The 12804-nt window shown below is 32.5% G+C and overlaps 1 protein-coding gene across 4 annotated transcripts in view; it reads right to left on the reverse strand.

Annotated features, from left to right (window-relative positions):
- Positions 1 to 339: 339 nt before the first annotated feature.
- The window catches only part of LOC129945001 (ecdysone-induced protein 74EF), a 191735-nt gene continuing 179270 nt past the window's right edge, over positions 340 to 12804 (reverse strand). For 2 of the 4 annotated variants that reach the window (XM_056054660.1, XM_056054659.1), the window contains exon 4: positions 340 to 2318. In XM_056054660.1, the coding sequence (XP_055910635.1) occupies positions 1537 to 2318 (782 nt within the window). In that variant the 3' untranslated portion in view covers positions 340 to 1536. The remainder of the gene's footprint in view (positions 2319 to 12804) is intronic. The other 2 variants (XM_056054662.1, XM_056054661.1) reach the window with 1 other exon arrangement.

The following is a 12804-nucleotide window of genomic DNA, read 5'->3' on the forward strand; positions in this document are numbered from 1 at the left end:
TATTTGAATAATATTTTTAAATATATCTTTAACTTCCATCATCACAAAATCCAACCAAAAATAAAAGCATCTTCACCATCAAAATTAAGATATTTCACTAAAATCAAGAACCATGCAATCGCCTCTGTAATCACAACGAAAACATCCAAAAATCATAACGAAACAAAAATGAAAAACAAACAAATTTATTATTATTTTTTTAATTTAAAAATATTTATTCCTAGAAAAAAAAAATAAAATATATTTTTTTTAAATGTAATATATTTAAGAATTGGTATACAGAAATAAAAATAATTAAAAATAATATAATAATTAACTATACAATTTTGTTTTGTTTGTTCTTTATACAATAACTATACACAGAGAAAAGAAAAAAAATATAAGTATCATCATAAAAAAATTATATTAATATTAAACAAATATTATTTATCAAAAAATAAAAAGAAAACGAACTAAAGCAAATACATTTTTCTTTCTTTAGTAAAATCTTAAAAAATAATAATCTACAAAGACAATAATCTATACATAAAATAATAATAATAATAATAATAATTAAAAATAAAAACGAGAAAAAATAATTAACAAAATTTACAATAACGTTAGATCATTATATATTTTTTGTTGTTATCTAAAAAAAAAAAGAAAATTCTGTACAGTTCTACTTTTCTTAACTTTCACGAATAGAAGAAAAGAAAGAGAAAACAATAAAAAATAATGAAAATACAAATTAGGCAGTGATCCTTGGTTGGTGGTCAAATTGTTAAGATTTTTACATTATTATGGTTTATTTGTTTGGGCTTAAGGTTTTTCAATTGCATTTATATTATTTTTTTGTTTAAATTAGATAATAAACTTAAAAAAGAGGAATATCAAGTATCTATCTATTTTTTTTAACGAAGATTATGTGTGTATATGTAAATATGTTTGTTTAATATTACACGAGAGTTGGAACTTATATAGGTAAGAAATCTAACAAATTCAAAACTAAGAAAAATAATATTATATTTATGTGTTTATATTGTATAATTTTTCACTTAATAATAATTAACAAAGAGAAATTTGATTATAAAAATAATAAAACAATAACTAAAAATATGTCCAGCAGTTTCTTTTGTTTCTTATAAAAATAAAAAATAAAATAAAATATTACAAAAAAGAGCAACTCATTTATATATAGGTTTTTTTTGTTTTTGTTTTTTTAATTAATTTATAAATAAGACAATTTACAGTTTTTTTGTTGTTGTATTTTTTGAAAAATAAGTTATTTTTGTTTTAACAATTTTTTTTATTTAACTAGATTTGACCTAAAGTAATTTAATTTTAATTTTAAATTTAAAATTTTATTCATTTGTTGTTGTTTTTGTTTTTGGAAAGAATTCCACTGAAAATTTTGTTCTAAATTCGAAATGTTTGTTGTTTTTTTTTGTTTTTTATTACGATACACATTTTTTTTTTTAATATTTGTACAAATTATATATAATATGTATGTGTATTAGTATTGTTCTTATAAGCCTCCACGCATCACATTCCTTATGTCTACACACCGTTACAATCGATTTCGATAATGTCCTTTGGCACATCGACAAACTGATAGACTAGCCGCTGGCCATCGACTTTCGCCAGGATACCTCGCTGATAGTAGTACCTTAACGCACGACCCATTGTTTCGTAGTTCATGTCTGGTTTGTTTTTGTGCATGCCCCACAGACGTGAGACAGCCTTGGAATCGACCAACTTAAAAACGCCCTTCTCCCTGTTGGTCCATTTGATGAAACGCGGACAGTATTCACGATCTTGGAGGAGCTTGAGGAGGAACTCCCACAGATATGTGGTGGAACCTTCTCGGCTGCGTCTCTTGACGCCCATTTCGATCTTCGGCTTGCGTGGTTTCTTGAGTTTTCGTGGTGGAAAGCCTAGCTCTAACATGTAGGAGAGATCATAGTTCACACTAGATGTCGCTGGTTGGATTACACTTTGTGGATGTAAGCCCAAATTTGGTCCGGCGATGCCAGCTGCTGCTGCGCTATTTCCGGCTGCGGAATGTGGATGATGATGGTGATGATGCGGGTGGTGTTGGAGGTGTGGCGCGTGTTGCTGTTGCTGGTGATGCTGGATGGAATGATGCGATGGCGGGGCACCATTGTTGGTACGTGGCGGGGAAGGTGTGGTGAAGTGTGGTGAGCTCGCGTAGCCGTTTGTAGTGCCACCACCACCTCCTCCACCGCCGCCGGCATTACCACCCCCACCGCCAACCCCACCATTACTTCCGTTACCCGAACCACCGCCAGATGGCATGGGAAGGTAATAATTGTCTGGCACTGTAAATACAAAAAAAAGAAACGTTTAAGTAACTGCATCTCAATTGACATATTACAGAGAGTATAGATGTGCATATTTTTCTTGACGCGCATTTTTGACATTAAATTTTGCTTCTTAATTGAATGCAAACCGAATTAGAATTCGTGAGCAAAAGAATAAAAAAAAAGAAATAAAGAGTCAAAAATGACATCGACACCATTAGTGTGTGTTGGTTTTGGTTTGAATCAGCAGCGATTTATATGCGCGCGGGCGAGTGCTGCATATATGCACACATGTGGCGCATTTTTGATTCTTTATTATCAGTGAGAGGGATGCTAAATTTGTGTTGAGAATTTTTATATAAATTGTTTGTTTTTTTTTTGTGTGAATTTTATTTTGTATTATTTTCTCTAAACTTGTTGTTGGTTTGAATTTGATAAGTGAAATGGAAAACATAAAAAGGAGGTGTTGGCGGGATGATAGGAGCAACAGCAGCAGCAAAATGATCGCTTGCTTGCGTACTACATATATATGTATGTATGAAGGTACCTATATTGAGCTGATGATGAAGATTATGCCTTTTTATAAAATGATTTGCATATACATATGTCTGTATGTCTGTAGGTATGTGGGTTGAAGTTGCTTTTGTTTTGTTTTGTTTATTTTTTTGGGAATTTTAAACCGCTTTTTTGCTGCTTTCTTCAATTATAAAAAAAATAAAATTTGTTTTCGTTTGCGTCGTCGGCATTAGGGGTGGTGGAGATGATGTGGTGAGAAGAGAGGTGAATTTCGTTTGGTGTCAATGAAACTTTGATGTTTTGTCCTTGAATTCTAGTTTGAAAAGTTCATCGAAAAAACACATATTTAGGAACATATGCATTATAGAATAGGTATAGGATAGTATTTATTTAACAGCGAGATATATGTACCTAATGAGTGAATCAGATTTTTATTTATTTGCATTTTTGCAGTCGGTATATATGTAGATATGCATGTTTATATCAACCTACCACCCGAATTTCATTTGTTTGTTCTTTTTCATTTTGTTGTTGATTATTTTAAATTATTTGATATATATTTATGGATGCTTATCATATTGATGTGAATTAATATGCATTTTTAATAGGAGTTTTTTTTAATAATTATTGACGTTTGAATATTAAATAAGATAACATTTAGGAAGATGAGGAATTACTGCTAAGCTATATTTACAATTTTCATGATGTTGTTTTTTTTTTCTTTTTTTTTGTACAATGGAAAAGTTTGAGATTATATATTTAGCTTCACATACGACTTTGTACATTTTAAAAAACAATCTTTGACATTTTTGGGCTTATAGATTGAATTTATAATAAGTGTGCACTCCGACGAACAAAAACAATCTTACAGAAATTATAAATACAATTTTTCTACAATTAGATGAAGGCAAGTAATATTGTTTAAGCGGCAGATGGCGTGATGACAATTTAATATGTTTCTTGGGTTCTACTACATCTGACAGCTTTCTAGAGGATTACATTTCTGAACACGTCCTTAAGAACTGTCATCTGTCAATATAACAACTTGCATTCGCTGTCAGATCTTCAGATCTTTTTGTTCTGATTTATAAACATACATATATGTACATACGGACGTGTGTTTATTATATTGCGAAAGACCGCAATTCTTATCGATCACAAACTTCCGTGATACCGGAATCAAACTTTTGATTTAGAAATACGGAATTTTCTATTGATTAAGCAGTCTAAGCACGGATTGAATTCGGTTTTCAACTAAGATGTCAAACAAATTAATGATTAACCCTTAGACAGATAGACTTAGTTGCAATTGCAGAACTATGATTCAGCTGTCAAAATTATTATTTGTCTTGAAGAATTTATTTTTAAAGATTAACGTTTATTAATAATTTCCGAAGGATAGGTTGAAAAGACGAAATAAGAACATTATTTGTGAAATTAATAAGAAATTCAAATGAAAACATTAAAGGTTAAGTAAACAGGTTTGAAAGAGGCTTAAAAAATACTCAAGTTTTTCAGGACTTTTATACTCAAGCACAAGTACTTGTACTTTAGTAGCCTGGCTGTAGATAAATAGGTACCAATTTGAAATTTGGATACTATTACCGAGTGTTAGGAACTTCAGTAGAACTTAAGTACTACAAGTACCTCTGGTCAGTACATCCTTGTTTTGTATGTGCTTTGTTCCAAACTTCAATTTATAGAAGAAATTTCTTCTGCATTTTACCGCAAGAAGTTATTAAGTATTTTGATTGACAAGTATTTCTTAAGAAGCCCTTTAATAACCTTTTATTAGCTTAGTTCTTTCGGCGAAAACTAAGAAATTCTGTTACTTGGTATTTTCAAGCAAAAGGGTTTTCAAGCACTGGGCAGGCATTTGTATTACTCAAAAGCTTTGATTTCAAGCCGGGTCAAAATAGAAGCCAAGTCTTCATATGTAGGTGTATTTTGTTTACTTAAGTTGAAAGAACATTTGGCAGGTTTAGACGACCTAAGTGACTTGAAAGTAAGGTAAGTTTCATGTATCTGATTGGATAGCTGCTAAAAAATTACCTTTCAATTCAATGCAATGGATAGTTGACTGGAAAGTTAGTCAAGAAAAATCTCCCTATCAAGTCTAATCTACTTCTGTCTAAATGACAGTTAATTATGTTTTTTCAATTCAACTGAAAGCTTGACACTTGAACAATATCCTAGTTGCCTTGGCAAAATGCACGTTCAAAGAATTCAGTCCTTTACGTTTCTTGAACCTGCCCATTTTCTTACACTAGATGTTCAACTGTCAAATCGATCAACAACCAAACTCACACTAAAATTTTGACATTTGAAGTTTCATTATCACCAAGTGTGTGCATAAATACAGGCTACAGACAAAAAATATTTCAAAATTGCAGGACTGATGTCTCAATCTAATAATTAACCCAAGAATTTATTTAAAAAACAAAATCGTTTAAATAATCACCATCTGTCAGTTGAAAGGAAAATCAGAGCAAAATAGTTCGACCAAATTAATTATACCATCCGGTAACAGGAAATACAATACATTCTCCACCACAGAAAAACACCTCATCTACACGTATGTATATATGTATGTAAATATAGAACATTCTGCACCTCATTGTGAATTCAACAATTTTAATTGTTTACTTGCAGCTAAAAGTTAAATAGTAACTGATCGCACGCAAAAGAAAATTCCACCTATAAAATTTATACACAGATTGAAATAAAACAAAACAAAATAAAAATATAATCGCATGAAAATGATGATGGTGATGATAATGATGTGCGATGGCTGGCTTCTCGTTGCGTTGTTTAAAAAAAAATACAAAAATTAAAACACATCGCAAATGGCGTCCTCCCATCCTATCCCACCACACCACCCCACCTAAAATATGCACTTCACCATTTTTATGGTAGAAACATTCTCTATTTATAGATTCCGCATACTGTCGAGGTAGATAGAGGTAGGTATACAAAATACGAATATATTTGTCAGTCAGTCAAAGAGAGAGGAAAAAATATACAACTGCAATGCATGTTGCACAAATACATGAAATTGCATCTACACACTCCACAATCCACACTGTATAACAACAAATTTTTGTTGTTGGTTCTTATTTTCATTCATATTTATATGTGTGTTGAAATATCCTAGAGGAGAAAGTAATTTAATTAGAAAGAGAAACCTGCGCAAACAGCCGAGATAGATAGAGCGAAAAAGGGGTCAATGCAACTAGATGCCCTTCAACTAAATTGATACATAGATACAATAAATTGATCCACATAGAGCGGGTACAAGTAACGAGTACGAGTACGAGTACGGGTACGGGTAGGCTAGGCAAGGTAGGTAAGGTAAGTTAAGATAGGTAGGTGCATAAATAGAGAAAGATAGGCATTTGCTATACCTACCTCCTTTACCTCCATTTATACTATAATTGCAATGGTCTATGTGTGTGTTAAAAGTTAGTTTGATTGTGTTAATAGGAAATAGAATGAGAATACAATAGGGAGGAGGTAACAAGAAGCAAGAAGTAGTAATTAGGTACGAGGTAAGTAAGTTACCGCACCCTTATGTCATCTTTTTGTTCGTAGCTAAAGTCATCGTCATCGTAGTCGTTCGACCAATGGAAGAGCAAAAACAAAATTATGACATTTTATGACATTTCAAAAAAATATACGGATGAGAGTAGGCAGGTACATTCTGTTCTGTCAAAATGCTTCAAATACCTACCACAGCACAGATTAAAAACCATTAAACCAGGAATACATATGTTTTTACATACCACTGATGTACATATATATAAAAAATGAAGAAAACATATGCAAAATTCAAAAACAAATAGCAATTCAGACTTCAGAGAGTGAAAGAATGTCAGAGGGAGAGAGAGGGAGAAAGGAGGTAAAAAGAGGAAACAGAAAACAAAAATTGCACCTCTTCTGCTTCTTACTGCTTACTTCTTACATAAAAATAACAACAGGCTTAGGGTGAGGTGAAGATAAATCTGAAACTGAGGAAAAAAGGAGGCAAGTACTAGGTAGATAGGTAGGTAGGTAGATAGGTAGATAGGTACAAAAGCCAGCCACGAATAGCATGCCAAAGCAAATTTCAAAGTATATTTTATTTAACTTCTATGAAGAGGAAATAAGACTCACTCTTATTTTCTTAAAGTCACACATACACATTGAATAATCTAGACAACAACATGGCTTGAAGTTAGCATAGTCTCATATACCTTCTGCTTCTCGTATATAGTATACTTCAAGTTGTGTTTTTGCATTTTCTGTTTTCGCGATTGTTCGGCTTCAGAGAAGATCTTGGGAATGGGGGCACATAGTACGCGAATACTTAACCAAAAAGGAACACCCCGATGTGCGATGGTGCACGGTGCACAGTGCATGGTGCACCCAGCACCCAACGTCAAATATGTACACGACCCCCACGGCAAAACCGGCCCAAGTTAAAGCAAAACAAAAAAAATAGCAACAGACAAAAGTCATAAAAGAGGAAATGGATATTGCGAAAGACAAAATAGGAAAGAGAAGATCTAATAGTAGCCATAGGCAGGTTTATTTCCCTGTGTCTCCCCCTTTCACCCCCTCCTCAACATCAGGAACTAAACAACTTCTACCATACCTAAACCTACGAATACTATCATCTATCCTATCTCTATAGCTGCTTCGAAAAGCATCCCCATTAAAATTGGCGTCCCATGATGTTAGTGGCAGTGGCACAATAAGTCTGTAATTGTGGGCTATTTAGAGCAAAGGGGGTGGCTAGGTTATGCACAGACAGAGATGAATGTTGCATTTTTTTCTTCTACTCTGTGTATTCTTTTGTGTTTGTTTTTGTATAAGTAGATTATAATAAAATTCTTTGTTTTATTTGTATTTAGGGACGGTTATTTGATTTTTCTTTTAAAGTTTAGTGGTGAATTTATTTATCACCTGTTTTCTGTAAAAAAACTGAAGTGACATCAATAATTGGAAAGATCTGTCAAATTTCACGTTTCTTTGAAGTAATAAATCTATACTTAACGAAAACATCATTCAATTCAAATGATTCAACTTAACGAAAAGTAGATCTGTCAAACAGACAAATAAATAATTAGCTGTCAGATTTATTTAGATAATTGACGATGTAAAGTCATCCTTAGGAAAGGCAAGAATATTCAATGAAAACTGAACGAAAAGTCAAATTTTAGAAGTGTACTATCTTAATCTAATAATTTATCGCCGATTTGACATTTAAGTGTATGCAGCTTCTAACGCAGAAGTCCTACTAATAGGTAATGACAGTTTTTCAAAGAAAGATAATTGATTTTTGACACTCTTTATTTGCATGGAACCTTTAAAGTGACTTAACATTTTTTTGTGCTTATAATACTACTAAAAAAAAGTGCGATTAGTTGTACTTTGTGTCACATTCTGTTCTCTCTTCTTTTTTATGTTGGTGTTCCTATACCTAGCGCATATTCCAACGAATACATTCATGTCTTTACATATACATGCAGACGTATGTTTAGCCATCAGAAAGTGTAGCAAAAATACAAAAAAAATAGCAAATGTGATGTGCAGCCAGCAGATTTGTGGTGTCAGTGGATTTCTAGGGTGATCGTTCGATAGAAGGTCATGGTGGATTTATTTATAAATGCATTATATGCCGGGCAAAGAAGAAGAACTCATTCTCATTTTGTGGTTCTGTATAACAACAATTTAATATGAGTACAATTTATTAACAACAAAAAAAACTCACAAATTATGATTTTTAAATGGGATAAGTTTGATGTTGAAATAATTGTCAAGCGAAATTATTAGAACAAAAATGTACCTATTCGATAAGAAAAAGAACTCATACATTTTATTTGATAATCAGTATGGGTGAGTTCATTAATGTAAGAATGCAGCAGTAATGCAAGATTTGCGTTCATGAATGTAAATACACTGCATTACTGCAGTCGGTAACTCTGTTCAAAAAACAGTCTGACAACTGAAATGCGATCAAACCTGCAGTTTTTTTTATTTCTGTTGCCGTTTCTGCAGGAAAATGTCAGAACAAGATGAGTAGGTAAAATAATTGAATATTTATAAAATATAATGATTTGTTATTAATAAGTTGAACTCAGTTGTATTACATCATTCTGTCATTAGATAAGTGCTTAAATGTTTTTTGTCAAGTAGTGTTATAGAGGCCTTAATTTTTTCTTGTGTTTTACTTGATTGTAAGTTGATTGATATTACTACTACAATAATATAGATCATAATCATATTTTAAGTGGGTTCTATACGAAACATTCTATCCCTACTTAGAAGAAATGTGAAGTTTGACACTTAAAAATTGTATGAGATTGACATATGCAATTTTTCAAACTAAATACATCCAGTTTTAAAACATACTTAATATGTTTAACGAATTAACATGAATGAAAAAATACGTCATATACTTCAAAGCAATTTGACGTTTGTAAATAAACAAACCAAAAATGTGTGTGTCGAGAAATTCCTCATTGATCGATCGACGATCACCTGCATGAAAAAAACTTAAAACTATTCTCTTTCGATAACAACAAACTTTCGATTTCACACTTCACGTCATTAAAAAAAATAACCCAAATAGATATAAGTATTGTCATTAGGAAAAAAGCAGAGGGCAGCACTTATGCAAGTGAGTAAATTATTCTGACAGATCATTTAGAACTCGTCGAAGTGACTTTTTAGCACTGCACGACGACTGACAGCGACGATATGCATAAGTATATTTGTATGCCAGTGTGTCTGTTTGTTGTGAATTCTGATTCTGATTGCAAATTGTCATGTAAAAATAATCAACAGTGTAAATTACAAAACCAACACACACAGACAAACAAAACACACCCATCGATTTGTTCTTTGTATACATTGTATACACTGCGCGCGCATTACAAAATAAAAAAAAATAAAACTTATCTTACGTAAGTCAAATCGAGCATGGTCAACATTATAAACAATAATTCAATTTGAATTCCTGTCATCGTTGTCGTGTTGCGCTACTTTCTGAAGCTCAAAAGAACTGACAGATCGAAAATAATGAAGTATTTAATTAAACGAGGTAGGTAAGTTTGTGTTGTTTTAATTATTCGTGTCAGAGAGATGATGTTGATTGTTCTTTTTTTTTTTTGATTTTTAGTTCGAAAACAAAACAAAAATATTTGATCTTTTTTTGTCTTGCTGTTGTTTTATTTTTTCTTCTGATTCTTAATGGTACATACACATCAGTACATCAGATACAGAGTACTCAATAGTGACAGATTGTTTACAAATGTCATCAATTGGTTGCGTGTGGAGTTTATCATTATCATTACATTTAAATATACAACTATGGTTGTTATGTTTGTATAAAATGTACATTTGTAAACTGTCCCTGTATTGAATCGAACAGTATTCAATTTAATTTTTGATGTGCTGTTGCTGATATTGTTGTTGTTTTTGTTGTTTGTTTCTGGCGCTGCTGTTGTTACTGTGGTAATTTATATTTATTTACATTTTGCTTTAAATTCACCTTGACACAATTCAACAACCAGCTATACAGTAGTTTTGTATAATCGTCGTCGACTTCGTCGTCGTCGTCGTCATGAGTGTAGGTGCAACATTTCCTGTAGCAGTTTTTATTTTATTTTATTGTAAGCTTTTTGTTGACGGTTTTTACATCTATAAGTATAGATATTTCGTATTGTTGCGTTGTTGGATTATTAAATGGTTCATGCGACAGCAACAGCAGCAGCAGAGCAGCGGGTGGCTACAGGTGCATTGAAAATCGAATGGTAAAGGGGGTAATATAATATTATTGTCTATAAAGATCGGGGCCAAGTATTCATTTCAGGAAATACCCATTATTCCGTATTGAGTTAATAAAATAATTGTTGTTGCATCTGTTTTCCTTATTGTTGTTGGTTTTATATAAATTAGTATACCTATTTATTCAATTTAAGGTGTAAAGATGTGGGCTTGGAATTATTATTATTATTTCTACAATTGCAGAATAAAGTCGTTTAAAATTTAAAGTTTTTGTTTAAGTGAAATCTGACATGTAGAACATTTCCCTCATAACCTACAATAATTTTCGCTAAACATGCTTCGGTGAAGTGTCTTAGAAAACAACTAGAACCTTCAAAATTCGGATCTCATCTTCATAGAAAGCAAACAGATCGAGCGCCATCTAAGTTGTTCCATTCGTATATGGAACAGTTTTTGTGACATCTTTGCATTCTGATGTATATTTTAGACAGTCCGTTTTACAAGAATCAGTGATCAGTTTAGGAAGACGACTTGAAGAATTTTTTTGACATCTTGTACATGGACTGCAAATCGAATGAGACAAAGAAACAGCGCGTCATTAGGACTACGAAAACGCATTCACTTAGTGAAACTTTAAGTGTCAAAACTGACACTTTTTTTAGATTGACAGAACTTTCATATTGTAAGTCATAAATTTATCATTTAACAAGTTTAGTCTGGAATACGCTGCTGCTAGCCTTACATGATCTGTCAACGATATGACATATACCAACATAGATCAGCAAATGTCAAATTCAACAAAATGGCGAATTCAAAGAGGAAAGTCCTGTTGACATATCTTTTATCTAACGTCAATTTTTTTAAAAATTAAGTTAGAAACGTTATGTATGTTCCTATGTTGATAAAACTTAGGAAGTAATTTAACTTAAAAAATTAGTGGAAATATCCAAATTTCAGTTCTCCACCCTTTTCCTGCTTTTTCCTTTTTTTTTGTTTTAATGACTTTTGGTTGTTCCAACAACATCCACAGAGGGGGTCTATAAATACCGTTTGTTTTTATAATGATGCGCGAAATGTTAAGATAACAAAAAAAAGCAAAAATCAAAATATATACTCCACACATGTGTAGATATTATGTATGTATGTATTTCTACTTATATTGTATTATATCTGGTTAGAAGAGTGTTTACACTAAAATAGAATATAAAATATGTGACTTGACGCGGTGCGGTCGGTGGAGCAGTGGAGCGGTGGTGGTGGCGGAGACGATGCGATGGTTGAGTGTTGTGCTGAATGGCTGAGACATTTTGTGGGCAAAAATGTAGCTGGGGGACATGTTGATGGGATGGGAGTGAGTAAGCTTGTATGGATGATGGGGAGAACTCAGAACTCACTCACCGCCATCACCATCGCCACCGCCACCGCCACTGCTGCTGTTGTGATGTTGCTGTTGCCTGCTGCTGCACGGAAAGAACATTGTGACGGCAACGGCAACGGCAACGACGACGACGAAGACGACGACGTTTCCGAGCTCGCACATTTCCGTGTAGTTGTGACCTTCAGAATTTGTGCAAAGGCGATGTGTCGATGACCACGAATTTATTTGCTAACTTTTTTTCTTTTTTATTCTTTCATTTTGCTTTGCTTGTTGCTTGATAAATTCTTTTTTTTTTTTCTTTTATTGTATGTTCTCGTATGGTCTTGGTTGCTCTTTGCTTCTTATATGTTTTCTTTTTATTTTATTGTTCTTTTTCTCTGGTTGTGTTTCTTATAATTCACATATCATTTCTTCGCTTTGCTTTCGCTTGCGTTTAGAAGTCTTTTATTAAAAATAAAAAAAAAAAAAAAGTTAAGTAAAAATGAACGAAGTTTACTTAGTGCTTGTGTGTTTGTTGTTAAAGCTGAATGCAGAAGCCCGCAGCAATGTTGTTTGTAGGTTTTATTGTTTTTATTTACTTATTTATTTTTGTTGTTGTTGTTGTTATGTTTGTGTGATCCTAGTGGAGTTTATTGTGGAATGCGTCTTCTTTGGTGCAAGGGAGAACTTCTCTACTATACTTAAGGACAGTAGGAGGTATAAGAAGAGGTTATAGCTTCATAGGGTTTTCTCGAAGCGATTTCCGTAGAGAAGTAGAAAAATGAACATGAAGAAATTTTACAAAGAAGAAGATGAAGATATTATAGGTAGGTAAATCGTATTTGTGTGCTTTTTACTTGA

The sequence above is a fragment of the Eupeodes corollae genome, chromosome 2 (genome assembly GCF_945859685.1).
Source record: "Eupeodes corollae chromosome 2, idEupCoro1.1, whole genome shotgun sequence".
In the NCBI taxonomy this organism is placed as follows: Eukaryota; Metazoa; Arthropoda; class Insecta; order Diptera; family Syrphidae; genus Eupeodes; species Eupeodes corollae.